Source organism: Coregonus clupeaformis, chromosome 28 (assembly GCF_020615455.1).
Source record: "Coregonus clupeaformis isolate EN_2021a chromosome 28, ASM2061545v1, whole genome shotgun sequence".
Classification (NCBI taxonomy): Eukaryota; Metazoa; Chordata; class Actinopteri; order Salmoniformes; family Salmonidae; genus Coregonus; species Coregonus clupeaformis.
In genome coordinates, this window is record NC_059219.1 from 14,832,990 (window position 1) to 14,848,304 (window position 15,315).

The following is a 15,315-nucleotide window of genomic DNA, read 5'->3' on the forward strand; positions in this document are numbered from 1 at the left end:
CAATTCGACCATGAAGGCCTGATTCACAAAGTCCCCTCTGAACAGTTGATGTTGAGATGTGTCTGTTACTTGAACTCTGTGAAGCATTTATTTGGGCTGCAATTTGGTAACTCTAATGAACTTATCCTCTGCAGCAGAGGTAACGCCGGGTCTTTCATTCCTGTGGCGGTCTTCTTGAGAGCCAGTTTCATCATAGCGCTTGATGGTTTTTGCGACCTCACTTGAAGAAACTTTCAAAGTTCTTGAAATGTTCAGTATTGACTGACCTTCATGTCTTAAAATAATGATGGACTGTCGTATCTCTTTACTTATTTGAGCTGTTCTTGCCATAATATGGACTTGGTCTTTTACCAAATAGGGCTATCTTCTGTATACCCCCCTACCTTGTCACAACACAACCATATATGCTCAAACGCATTAAGAAGGAAATAAATTCCACAAATTAACTTTTAAGATGGCACACCTGTTAATTGAAATGCTTTCCAGGTGACTACCTCATGAAGCTGGATGAGAGAATTTCAAGAGTGTGCAAAGCTGTCATCAAAACAAATGGTGGCTATTTCAAGAATCTCAAATATAAAATATAATTTGATTTGTTTAACACTTTTTTGGTTACTACATGATTCCATATGTGTTATTTCATAGTTTTGATGTCTTCACTATTATTCTACAATGTAAAAAACTGTAAAAATAAAGGAAAACCGTTTAATGAGTAGGTGTGTCTAAACTTTAGACTGGTAGTACTAGTCTAAAGTTTGGACACACCTACTCATTCAAGGTTTTTCTTTATTTTTTTCCAGTTGTAGGTAGGCTATTTAGATTGTCATTATGGAGACACCTATTTTTTTCCAACCCTTTTTCCATAAAACATATTATCACGCTAGAACGGATGAACATCAATAAAAAATGTTGACAAAGTACTGGAAAACAACTTTGGGTGCACTAGAGCACATTAGATAAATCGCTTGGAGGTGGTTTAAACTTCATTCTAATGTCGACTTTGCTTATGGAAACGGTATCAAGTGTTTTATGCATTCTCAGTTCTTGGTCTCAGGGGCTGCTGGAGTGGATATTTTGAAATGTTAGTTATAGAACTCCCTCGCTTCTGTCACAGATAGAACAATGAGCCAGATATTTCAACTGATGTATAACTGTGAAGCATACAGTTGGTGTTTCCACTCACTACTAGGGCTGTGGAGGTCACAAGATTTAGTCAGCCGGTGATTGTCAAGCAAATAACTGTCAGTCTCACGGTAATTGACCGTTAACTAACATAAACACATTTAGCATCTCCTGGCTTCCACACATAGCCTACAAGCCATTTTAAAAAGTCTAATAAATCCATGTAATATAGCCTACACCTTCACAATAAATTCATTATTTATTTTAGACAGGTCTAAAGAAGCATGATATGAAGAAAATGTAGTCTATTTCAGAAGAAAAGAATAGCATACTCAGAGTTGTCCTAATGTTAGGTTCTGATGTGTCTATGCCAAATGGCTGTGTGCTACACTAGTTCATTTAGCAGACAAGATTTGCTTATAATTCCGTGTCATTATTTTATATTATTTTATAGTATGAAGAATACAATTGAACAAAGCTGAATAAAATATACATATTTTCTCCAAACGATTTGAGGGAGTGTGCACATGCGGCTATTCTGTGTTGAGCGATTAACAAAGAAATAGGTAGTCCTATATGCTTAATTTAGAGTTATTAATGAAACTTTAGTTGTTCTACAAAGTTTGGGCTATATGTTTAGATTTTTAATACATTGTAAGGCTGCATGATGAGACTCTAATGATGATTTGAAAAAAGGCACTTGAAAGGCATGAGCTCTGCTTTGTTTTTTGCGCAGGCTGTACACACTCCAATAGTCTCTCATTCACAATTTGACAAGCACTTGATAATGCCTCGAATTTCACGGCGATATCCCCTATGTGGTCGTAATACACCCTAAACAAATCCATGCCTTTTGCGGCCTCCCTGAGTGTGCTGCGCAATCTGAAGCATCTCTCACTCACTCACAGGCTACAAGTTAAGACAGACACATCGGGGACGCAACTGTGCGCGTCCTTATCCAATTCTGAGGTGCATATTGAAGATATTGGAAGAACTGTCCACATGTACTTTTCGTCAGCCAACAAGATGAGTAGGCCTAACGAACAGCAAAAGCACTAGCCTATGTCAATCTACATTTTTTTTACATTTTAGTCATTTAGCAGACGCTCTTATCCAGAGCGACTTACAGTTAGTGAGTACATACATTATTATATACTGTCCCCCCGTGGGAATTGAACCCTCAACCCTGGCATTGCAAACGCCATGCTCTACCAACTGAGCTACATCCCTGCCGGCCATTCCCTCCCCTACCCTGGACGACGCTGGGCCAATTGTGCGCCGCCCCATGGGTCTCCCGGTCACGGCCGGCTACGACAGAGCCTGGCTTTGAACCAGGATCTCTAGTGGCACAGCTAGCACTGCAATGCAGTGCCTTAGACCACTGCACCACTCGGGAGTATACATAGTACAAAGGTCAACCTATTCTATTCTGTGCAGGAAATAAATATTCCAAACATAGTCTGGAACAGTTGTGGGATGAGATAGATCCCAAATTAATACAACCTCTAGCATCAAAACAACTTTTTATGCAATTTGGCTGACGCAACAGATCAGAATGTTTAGCTTAAAATGTTGATAAACTATTAGGTTATTTCTTCACATTATAAGCGCATCAATGTGCACATGGTAGTAGGCTATAAGCGTGAATGGTCTATTAGCAAAAAACACCATTATCAAAAGTGACCGCAAATGCAATTATGCATGTAATGCTTTTATTATAAAGGTGCATTTTATGGTGAAGATTATCTTCCCCAAACTTGAAACTCACGCGCTGCTTATACAGTGGGGAGAACAAGTATTTGATACACTGCCGATTTTGCAGGTTTTCCTACTTACAAAGCATGTAGAGGTCTGTAATTTTTATCATAGGTACACTTCAAAATCCAGAACATCACATTGTATGATTTTTAAGTAATTAATTTGCATTTTATTGCATGACATAAGTATTTGATCACCTACCAACCAGTAAGAATTCCGGCTCTCACAGACCTGTTCGTTTTTCTTTAAGAAGCCCTCCTGTTCTCCACTCATTACCTGTATTAACTGCACCTGTTTGAACTCGTTACCTGTATAAAAGACACCTGTCCACACACTCAATCAAACAGACTCCAACCTCTCCACAATAGCCAAGAACAGAGAGCAGTGTAAGGACATCAGGGATAAAATTGTAGACCTGCACAAGGCTGGGATGGGCTACAGGACAATAGGCAAGCAGCTTGGTGAGAAGGCAACAACTGTTGGCGCAATTATTAGAAAATTGAAAAAGTTCAAGATGACGGTCAATCACCCTCGGTCTGGGGCTCCATGTAAGATCTCACCTCGTGGGGCATCAATGATCATGAGGAAGGTGAGGGATAAGCCCAGAACTACACGGCAGGACCTGGTCAATGACCTGAAGAGAGCTGGGACCACAGTCTCAAATAAAACCATTAGTAACACACTACGCCGTCATGGATTAAAATCCTGCAGCGCACGCAAGGTCCCCCTGCTCAAGCCAGCGCATGTCCAGGCCCGTCTGAAGTTTGCCAATGACCATCTGGATGATCCAGAGGAGGAATGGGAGAAGGTCATGTGGTCTGATGAGACAAAAATAGAGCTTTTGGTCTAAACTCCACTCGCCGTGTTTGGAGGAAGAAGAAGGATGAGTACAACCCCAAGAACACCATCCCAACCGTGAAGCATGGAGGTTGAAACATCATTCTTTGGGGATGCTTTTCTGCAAAGGGGACAGGACGACTGCACCGTATTGAGGGGAGGATGGATGGGGCCATGTATCGCGAGATCTTGGCCAACAACCTCCTTCCCTCAGTAAGAGCATTGAAGATGGGTCGTGGCTGAGTCTTCCAGCATGACAATGACCCGAAACACACAGCCAGTGCAACTAAGGAGTGGCTCCGTAAGAAGCATCTCAAGGTCCTGGAGTGGCCTAGCCAGTCTCCAGACCTGAACCCAATAGAAAATCTTTGGAGGGAGCTGAAAGTCCGTTTTGCCCAGCGACAGCCCCGAAACCTAAAGGATCTGGAGAAGGTCTGCATGGAGGAATGGGCCAAAATCCCTGCTGCAGTGTATGCAAACCTGGTCAAGACCTACAGGAAAAGTATGATCTCTGTAATTGCAAACAAAGGTTTCTGTACCAAATATTAAGTTCTGCTTTTCTGATGTATCAAATACTTATGTCATGCAATAAAATGCAAATGAATTACTTAAAAATCATACAATGTGATTTTCTGGATTTTTGTTTTAGATTCCGTCTCTCACAGTTGAAGTGTACCTATGATAAAAATTACAGACCTCTACATGCTTTGTAAGTAGTAAAACCTGCAAAATCGGCAGTGTATCAAATGCTTGTTCTCCCCACTGTATATGCCAGTTAGGCTCAACACCCCTTGTAAAGTGGATTAATATGCTTAATTTTAAGAAGTTATTTGGCCACTTTAGTTGTGATACAAATCGTATTAAAACATATAGGCCTATGGGCTAGGCTACATGAGGTGTGCGACTATGATTCGAACATGTCGCAAAAAAAAGGCTTTGTTTCTTATGCTGGGCATCATTCACAAGTGATAATATATAATTCACAAGTGGTAGGCTAATATTGTCACCCATCACACTATTCTTGATTTAATCTTGTCTTTACATATACTAAATAATATATGTGTGACATTTGTTTTGATTTAGAATGGACCATTATCATGCACCTGTCTTGGGACAGGGGTTGTGAAAATGTGATTCTGTCTCTGTATCTATCTTCAGAGTTTAAAGTGTCAGAACTGCTTATATAGTTGAACATATATATATATATATATATATATTTATTTATTTTATTTTATTTAACCTTTATTTAACTAGGCAAGTCAGTTAAGAACAAATTCTTATTTTACAATGACGGCCTACATTATTAGTTGTATATTAGTTGTACCATTAACTTTCCATTGTAATGTTAGAAATGGCTGGGCTGATGCTCTGTTAAATGTAACACTCCCTCCTATCCCCCCAACCAGGGACCCGTCTGGTAACACACCTGATCCATGACAAAACCCTGGGAAGGCAAGAACAGGTTTGAGTAACAATGTGTGTCGACTTTACTGTAGTACTCAAGTGATCCTGTCTCTGTATGTCAGTTGAATGATATCACTTCCACAAAATTATTGTGTAACACACCTGGCCACTGATGTCAATGATGTAGCTGGATAGGAGAAAAAAATGCCACCTAATCGTGCCTAGCTTTATATTGGCTAAATCAACGACTCTTGATATAGTAAATTAAAACGTATGAGGCAGCGATCACAGCAGCACTTGCCTGAGTTTATATCATATTTACATTTACATTTAAGTCATTTAGCAGACGCTCTTATCCAGAGCGACTTACAGTTAGTGAGTGCATACATAAAAAAAAAAATTATACTGGCCCCCCATGGGAATCGAACCCACAACCCTGGGGTTGCAAATGCCATGCTCTACCAACTGAGCTACATCCCTGCCAGCCATTCCCTCCCCTACCCTGGACGACACTGGGCCAATTGTGCGCCGCCCCATGCGTCTCCCGGTCGCGGCCGGCTACGACAGAGCCTGGATTCGAACCAGGATCTCTAGTGGCACAGCTAGCACTGCGATGCAGTGCCTTAGACCACTGCGCCACTCGGGAGCATCCTTATGTTTAATTTTGGGTCGAATGGTAACGCTGTACATTAAGTTTCCCCTATTACCATGTAACTACACAGTAATGACTAGTAACATCATAGTAGTTACATAGGATTTGCTATGTAGCCCTATTTACATGGTAATAGGGTTTAGCTGTATCGGTTATAAGACCATTGGAACAAGGACTGTGTAATTACAAATCCACTTGCTGAAGGTTATTCCAAATGTGTAATTACTAATTACCTATTTTATGTTACGGAGTGGCTGAATGGCCGGATTCTCTGGATGCCTCTTCCGAATAGCTAAACAATCGTACCTTCTGCATATGTGCTACTTTATGGTGAAAGGCCTGTTGTAGAAACGTCTTTGTCTGCTGCAACTATAAACAACAAGATCAACAGGCGTTCAAAGGTCCACTATGGCGTTTTGTAATTACATGTTTGAAGGTCACCTACTGGTTAGCCTATTGTCTGCAAAGGTTGTTGCATTGTAATTACATAGTAATTAAAAAGTCATTCCTACTGTGTTTCACTTTACATTATGTTGCTTGATGGTAATTACATTGCTTGATTATAATTACAAGTGTATTCTTTGTAACAACGTTGTAATTACATATCATTTGATTCAATGTACCTGTCACAGGTGTGACTTATTTGCCTGTTTAATCTAACTAGCATTCCAATTGGTTAATTGACTCCAGACTTGGAACCTGTCACTTTCCAACTTGTGACACGTGTGGTGTAGTCAGCAGGATCTGGGCCAATGAGTGGCCAGTTGTGGAGCAGGGGCCAGTTTTGTTTTGCCTTTTACTGTTCTGTGTTTCTGTGCTCCCAGGTTCTGCAGTCTCCCCATTGGGTGGTTCTGGAGGTAGCTGGGATAGAAGAGGAAACCATCCCCTGCTGGACTGAGGGACTATGTGTGACCTAACTGGCCTGGGGGGAATTAAGGTGCTCTATGGGTGAAGCCTAAGCAGTTCAAACAACATGGCTGGAGGTGTGTGACCTGCTGAGCTGAGGGGAATGTGCCAGCAAGAGGACAAGGCAGCACTGCTAAGGGGGTCCGCGGACAGCCAGATAGAGTGTCTCAAAGTGGGTGACCGATGGGCTTGAGGTGACTGGAGATGGGCAGAGTTCTGTATTTCACACCCATCGTTACCTCACAGTCAGGATGTCACCCAGGGTCACCGGAAGCCTGATGCCCAGGAAAAGAGGAAGCAGGGGATGGAGAAGACAAATGGCCTGGCTGCCCCAGGACACCATGTGGGTGAGCTGCTTATGGCATTGGGGGACTGTATTTTCAAGGAGACGTTGTTTGTTTTTTGAAATATTCAGGGTTTATTTATTTATGTGTGTATATTGGCTTTTTCTAACCAGTGTAAAACGTATTTTTGCACGTGTGCCATTGTGCAGTGTTTTTCACAACCAGTGCGAGGACACACTCATTTGAAGTGGGTGAGAATGTTACATGTGTGACTTATTTGCATGTTTAATATAACTAGCATTCCTATTGATTGATTGACTTATCATGTGATTTGAACTGTGCATATTTAAACTCCTGTTTTGTTTTTTCTAGCGGCCGCCCACAGGAAGTGAATGCAGTCCGGAGGCATGGTGCAGGAAGTGAATGCAGTCCGGAGGCATGGTGCGTCTGAGTGTGCAGAGAGCTGGGGGAGGCAACACGGACAAGCCTGGTGCCCAAATGGAAAATTAATGGATTCGGTTCAGTTAGTTTAGTAAGTCCTTCTGATGAGCCTTAGCTAGAAAGTTTATGCTTGCTAGCTGGCAACAACAGCAGCATGGCTTTAGTTAAAATGTGTAAAATAAAGTTTATTTCAATGGGCGAGGGAGAAATAACTTGTAGTATTTGTCACCATCTGGATGTCACCGTGACATGCCAATTAGCTAAAGTTACGAGAAGCCGGTGCGAATGACCAGTACAACGGTGTTGTATTGAGATGGTTGCCGACGTGAGTTGCTTCATACCCACTGGGCAGCAGTTGCTTCCCACCGGAAAGCTATATCACATGTCGCTAGCGGTAGCTAATATGGCCAATTTGTTCCATCCTACTTGATTTTATTTAGAGTAGAATAGCAGCCTACAAAATAGATAACTTGTAACATTGGTAGTAACCATCTGGATGTCACCATGATACAGTCTTTCCGCAGTAAGGAGAGGGAAGTAGTGCTAAAACTGTAGCTTACTCAGACCTTGCAGGGTGGTCGTGAGTCTGTGCTACGCCACTGTCTGGGATGTATTCATTCCGCTGATTTTGTTGCAAAACGGATGCAAACGGAGCAACATTTGTCCCGTAGAGACTTTTGTTTTGCTGTTTGCCTTCCTTTGGTTTTTACAGTGCATTCAGAAAGTATTCAGACCCCTTGACTTTTTCCACATTTTGTTACGTTACAGCCTTATTCTAAAATTGATTAAAATGTTTTCTCCCTCATCAATCTACACACAATACCCCATAATGACAAAGCGAAAACAGGTTTTGAGACATCTTTGCAAATGTATTAAAAATTTAAAAAACATAAATACCTTATTTACATAAGTATTCAGACCCTTTGCTATGAGACTCAAAATTGCGCTCAGGTGCATCCTGTTTCCATTGATCATCCTTGAGATGTTTCTACAACTTGATTGGAGTCCACCTGTGGTAAATTCAATTGATTGGAAATGATTTGGAAAGGCACACACAGTTGACAGTGCATGTCAGAGCAAAAACCAAGCCGTAAGGTCGAAGGAATTGTCCGTAGAGCTCTGAGATAGGATCGTGTCGAGACACAGATCTGGGAAAGGGTATCAAAAAATGTCTGCAGCATTGAAGAACACAGTGGCCTCCATAATGCTTAAATGGAAGAATTTTGGAACCACCAACACTCTTATGTTGTTGTTTTTTATACATTTGCAAACATTTCTAAACACCTGTTTTCACTTTGTCATTATGTGGTATTGTGTGTAGATTGATGAGGACATGTTTTCATTTAATCAATTTTAGAATAAGGCTGTAACGTAACAAAATTAGGAAAAAGTCAAGGGGTTTGAATACATTCCGAATGTGCTGTAAATGGTAAATGGTTTCCGTAATGAATACACCCCAGAACATCTGACTGAACTGAATCTGTTCGTCTACACTCGACTCTCAGCTGCGCGACATACGTAATCAATTTGGGCACCAAGCGTATCCGTACAGCCTTCCCAATGAAGTTTGAGCTTTAATGGAGAACTGGAAAAAATGGATGCCTGCCTCCTGGGCTGCATCACTTACTGTGCCCCTTTTTGTATTGTTTGGTTTGTATGTTTTGTATGATTTGAACTAGCATGGTTTTTAAAGTTAAACGTAAGATAATTATGTTTACGGAATAAAATATGGAAATAAATGAATTTAAATGAATGGGGAAGCTAAATGTACTCAAACTGTGATGAAAACCATGCCTTAAAATATGTAATTTTTGTTGTTTGCCTCTGCTTCATATCTATTTATGAAAAAATATTGAATTTGGCCTTTACCACTGCAGCCCATAGAAACACCTTGAATAACACATTCAGATATGGCAAAAAGGACAGTCCAAAAATACATCTTAAGAAACAAGGTTTTGAAGTGTCTGTCCTATATCTCGGAGATATAAGAAAGCTCAGGAAATATGTATATATTTTTTTGGGACACATATTTAATCCCTTTTTCGGGTAGGCACAAAGCCACTGTACCTTCATACTTCTATATATTTTTTTCAACCGGCACCGGTTACCTTCAGACGAATCCTGTGACACTTGTGGGGGTCAGATTAGTTTGTAGCCCAAACGATTTGGACGCTACAAAAGGAATGTTGGGACATCGATGGTACCGACTCCAGAAGAGTATTCTGACACTTTTGGGGGTCATAGAGCAAAACGGAGAACACCATCTTCTTCACGAGAGTCTCCCCTTTCCATAGAGTAATAATAGTTCTGACGCTTTTGAAAAGACCGATTTTAGGGATGTCTCATGGTCTGACAAACATCGCTCTAGCTCTGCCACCTTTCACTGCAGTTGCAAAAGTGCAAGATTGGCGGATATGGTGAATTGAGACGCATCCAATGCAAAAATATATATCTAGCTTATAATGAAGGATTTTGATGGGGATTTTTTTATTATGTTACTTAGATTGAGGCAAATGTGCGTCAATCGACTCTAAGGGGTTTTAATGGCAAGGTGTGCGCGTGCCTTGTTACAAGAGTTGTTAACAGGTCCTAGTCTATTAAGATCAACATATCAAGACCATATCAACCCTTTGAATACCTGGATTTTTGGTTATACTGGCCATGTGTAGTTACCAGGCCCCCAGTGTCCGGTCTGGAGCGTGAAGTCACGAGCTCTACTGCTCGGCTACTGTGTAGCAACCTAGCGGTGCCAAAAGCCCTGGTCTGCCCTAGAAAGCCTATTTAAATTACGATCGCCAGAACAGACAAATCCCCCAAAACATATACACCCATTTTGGGCTCTAAAATGTGTTTATAATGATCAAGTTCGATTCCCACTGTGAATTATTTTAAAGTTAACTACAAAACAAGATATTTAATTAAATAGTGATCCATTCTGACTATTACATTTGTCGTCAAACAGGACCACTTGCTGCCACAGACCAATCACGGGCCAGCAGGCAGCGAGGAGGGGCCATAGACATTAAAGTTGACTGTTTCAGACAGGATGAAAATGAATACATCGACCATGATCCTTTGATAGTTACAGACACTATCACCATGATCATTCAGCAATATGGCACGCTTCAAATTCAAATACAGTGCCTTGCAAAAGTATTCATCCCCCTTGGCATTTTTCCTATTTTGTTGCATTACAACCTGTAATTTAAATGGATTTTTATTTGGATTTCATGTAATGGACATACACAAAATAGTCCAAATTGGTGAAGTGAAATAAAAACATTACTTGTTTCAAAAAATTCCAAAACAATAAATAACGGAAAAGTGGTGCGTGCATATGTATTCACCCCCTTTGCTATGAAGCCCGTAAATAAGATCGGGTGCAACCAATTACCTTCAGAAGTCACATAATTAGTTAAATAAAGTCCACCTGTGTGCGATCTAAGTGTCACATGATCTCAATATATATACACCTGTTCTGAAAGGCCCCAGAGTCTGCAACACCACTAAACAAGGGGCACCACTAAGCAAGCGGCACAATGAAAACCAAGGAGCTCTCCAAACAGGTCAGGGACAAAGTTGGGGAGAAGTACAGATCAGGGTTGGGTTATAAAAAAATATCAGAAACTTTGAACATCCCACGGAACACCATTAAATCCATTGTTAAAAAATTGAAAGAATATGGCACCACAACAAACCAGCCAGAGAGGGCCGCCCACCAAAACTCACGGACCAGGCAAGGAGGGCATTCATCAGAGAGGCAACAAAGAGACCAAAGATAACCCTGAAGGAGCTGCAAAGCTCCACAGCGGAGATTGGAGTCTCTGTCCGTAGGACCACATTAAGCCGTACACTCCACAGAGCTGGGCTTTACGGAAGAGAGGTCAGAAAAAAGGCATTGTTTAAAGAAAAAAATAAGCAAACATGTTTGGTGTTCGCCAAAAAGCATGTGGGAGACTCCTCAAACATATGGAAGAAGGTACTCTGGTCAGATGAGACTAGAATTGAGCTTTTTGGGCATCAAGGAAAATGCTTTGTCTGGCGCAAACCCAACACCTCTCATCACCCCGAGAACATCATCCCCACAGTGAAGTATGGTGGTGGCAGCATCATGCAGTGGGGATGTTTTTCATCTGCAGGGACTGGGAAACTGGTCAGAATTGAAGGAATGATGGATGGCCCTAAATACATGGAAATTCTTGAGGGAAACCTGTTTCAGTCGTCCAGAGATTTGAGACTGGGGACGGAGGTTCACCTTCCAGCAGGACAATGACCCTAAGCATTCTGCTAAAGCAACACTTGAGTGGTTTAATGGGAAACATTTAAATGTCTTGGAAGGGTCTAGTCAAAGCCCAGACCTCAATCCAATTGAGAATCTGTGTTATGACTTAAAGATTGCTGTACACCAGCGGAACCCATCCAACTTGAAGGAGCTGGTGCAGTTTTGCACCCCAAGAGACTTGCAGCTGTAATTGCTGCAAAAGGTGGCTCTACAAAATATTGACTATGGGGGGGTGAATAGTTATGCACGTTCAAGATTTCAGTTTTCTTATTTCTTGTTTGTTTCACAATAAAACATATTTTGCATCTTCAAAGTGGTAGGCATGTTGTGTAAATCAAAAGATACAAACCCCGAAAAAATCTATTTACATCCAGGTTGTAAGGCAACAAAAAAGGACAAATAATAATAATAATAATATGCCATTTAGCAGACGCATTTCTCCAAAGCGACTTACAGTCATATGCCAAGGGGAGTTATATTCCTGATGGCTTCATGTGCCATCAGGAATATCACTTAGGAATACGTGGATGACGTCAGCGTTATCATTATCTTCTGGTTTTAATGTCTATGATAGTTACGTGTAACAATGTCACATTTTGGTTGGAATTATTAACATGGTAATTCACAAGTGACTTTCAAACATGTAATTACAAAACGTATTAGTTTCATAGCGGAACAAGAAAATGTGTAACAACAAAATATATAATGAATAATTACACATGTGGAATAAGCTTCAGCAAGTGGATTTGTAATTACACAGTCGTTCCAATGTGTGTAGTTACATAGTAATATGTGCAACTTAATGTACAGTGTTACCAAAGAAGAACATACAAGAAAGGTTGATCTCACACTTCTTTGCAAACTACCCAGCTAACAAGGAACATAACTGAGACATTTGTAACATTCCCCTTCAGTCTTCCAGAGGTACCATAGCCCGTTTGGGACACTATAGGCACATTCATGATATTTCTAATAAGTATTATAGAGGTTATAAATATCAGGTCGCTATACAGACATCATGGGAACATTAAAAACGTTCCTTGGTAGTCCATGAAAGGTTCTGAATGTCATGTTATTTTGGAGATATCCTAGGAACATTTCATGACGTTACATTTAGAGCTATGGTTTGTCTTCATATGACGTTACAATCGGAATGATAGAAAAGCATTTTGGAACATTGTCTGTAAGTTTCACAATAATGTTATCATGACTTATGTAGTGACTAAAATAACTTTGTGGTCACGTCCTGGAAAGTAATTTTGGTAGCTGGGTAGGGAGAAGAAAAATAACAATGAAGGTAAACTAATAACTAAAAGCTAAACACTTCTCTTGCACCTCTCTCCACTATGCAGTTAACATCCCTGTTTTACCTTTGTGTGTCTGTGTCTGTGTCTGTGGAGAACGGCAGGTAAAGACTTACCTGAAAGTACTGCCATGGTGAGAGAAACTACAGTAGCTGCTTCCATCTCTCCTGATGTAACAAGTGTTGGTGATTCCGATTGAATATGTCCAAACAAATAATAAGGGTATTCAGTAATACCAGACTCTTTGCTTTGTGATCATAATATTATATAAAATTGGTTTAAAATGTCTTCATAAGTGATACTGCAGCACAACGGAACAAATGAATAACTGCAATGACGCTTCAATAAGGAAGCTGTGTGAGGTTTTCCCTGTCATACAGTGTTGCCCTCTACTGGTATAATAGTATGCTGATTATATAGACAACAATACTGGACTTTGGTGTTGAGGTATTTAGTAAAGCAACAGTTTGATAATCCATCATTGTTAAAACAGAACTTTCAAACCCTGAATTTGACAGTGATGACATTTCTCCAGCCCAACCAACAGTGTCAGGTTCAGGCTGTCGAAATAGAAGTTTGTACCTTTAGATAGAAAATAGGTTAGTTTAAGATGCTTCCTCAGTAGGAGGGACTACATATCCTATAACTAACCACCACCATCAGGAATCAATATTGTCTCAATTATTCTTAATATAACATAGATACAAAATATACATTATTGACAAATACTTAAAGGATTGTCACTAATATCAGGCGTCATACAAAGGTGAATAGATAATGCCATTCAAATGGTACATTTGTGAATATTGAAGAATAATGAAAATTTATTTCTTTTATTTTTTATAAAGGTAGCTCCATAAAAGTGATCCAAAACTGAATAACAATTTATGTCCATTGCACTTTTCTCTACTTACTTCTCCTTTTTTAGATCAATTGTCCCTCTTAAAAGGGGCAATCTACAGCTTCTACATCCATTTTTGGACTTATAAGTTAATGATATGTACCTATTGATTCTTAAAGAATATAACTTATACATGCTTCATGAGCTTAGTTCAACTGTAGTTCCCCATCAGATCCCAAAAGCTTGTTTTACTCCAATATTTATAATCAAAATGTAATTAAACACTATTAAGTCTCAAAACATGGTTAAAACTATACTTTTGATATCATGGATGGTCAGTCCTTACATCCATAGCTCGGATTATGAAATTGAGAGTGGTAGCATTTCTCCAGCCCCATCCCTCAGCTTTTATCAAAATAAGGGTGAGGATAATGCTTTGTTATTGTTTCAACTGCTGATTGTCCCTTTAAATCGCTCCTGAGAGTATTGCAATAGTGAGAGAAATTACTGCAGCGTGTTCCATCTCTTCTGATTTTTTAAATGTCTGTGATTCAGACTGAAGGTATGTCTCCACAATAAGTATAGAAGACAAGGCTAGAATAAGAGCACTTTACAGTAATATTAAAACCTGTTATGAGGAAGAAATGTTAAATGTATTCATCACTTCAAAAAGGAACAAACTTCCCTATTTGTACCACAAACTCCACCTCCACAACCACTAATAAGGAAGCTGTGTCTGGTTTTACATTAACTGAGCCTGTTCAACAATGTTGCCCTCTATTGGTTTGCAGGCTTTGACTGATAAACATAGTGGACTTTGGTCTTGGGGTATTTTCCGATAGTAAATGAAGCACAATTTACATTCATTTGGAATGATATATTATATATAATAAACACCTGTGCTTAATCCTAATCCTTCTCTAGCACTGAAATCACTGTAGGATATTTTAGAACCATCATCCAGCTTTGTAGAAATGAATTAACTGAATGTCATATCAACATATTTCTGGTCACACTTGACACAAAGAACAACAAAGTTGATGGAGAAATAAATGTCAATCTTTATTACTCTGTTTTTACATAATTTAAAACATTTAAGTATCGAGCTTCGGTGTATTTTTGCAGCATAATTGACAATACAGTGCACAAAAAAACGTGTATTTACTATTTACAGTACAGTCCCCACACCTACCACCAGAGGTCCCCCTTATCATTATGCTTTAATTTGTTACAGTGCCTAGCTAACGTATTCAGCCCCCTTGGCATTTTTCCTATTTTGTTGCATTGCAACCTGGAATTTAAATTTATTTTTATTTGGATTTCATGTAATGGACATACACAAAATAGTCCAAATTGGTGAAGTGAAATTAAAAAAAAAACTTTTTTCAAAACATTCAAAAAAAATTATAACTGAAATGTGGTGCGTGAATATGTATTCACCCCCTTTGCTACGAAGCCCCTAAATAATATCTGGTGCAACCAAT

The 15,315-nt window shown here is 39.8% G+C and overlaps 1 protein-coding gene across 5 annotated transcripts in view; it reads right to left on the reverse strand.

Moving 5' to 3' along the window:
* Nucleotides 1-13,342, reverse strand: part of LOC121542877 (carcinoembryonic antigen-related cell adhesion molecule 2-like) — a 43,177-nt gene extending 29,835 nt beyond the window's left edge. For all 5 annotated transcript variants that reach the window (XR_006657559.1, XR_006657560.1, XR_006657561.1 and 2 more), the window contains exon 1: nucleotides 13,107-13,342. Coding sequence is in view for 2 of the 5 variants with exons in the window: in XM_045208627.1 (XP_045064562.1) it covers nucleotides 13,107-13,152 (46 nt within the window). In the remaining 3 variants the exon portion in view is untranslated. The remainder of the gene's footprint in view (nucleotides 1-13,106) is intronic.
* Nucleotides 13,343-15,315: the final 1,973 nt, after the last annotated feature.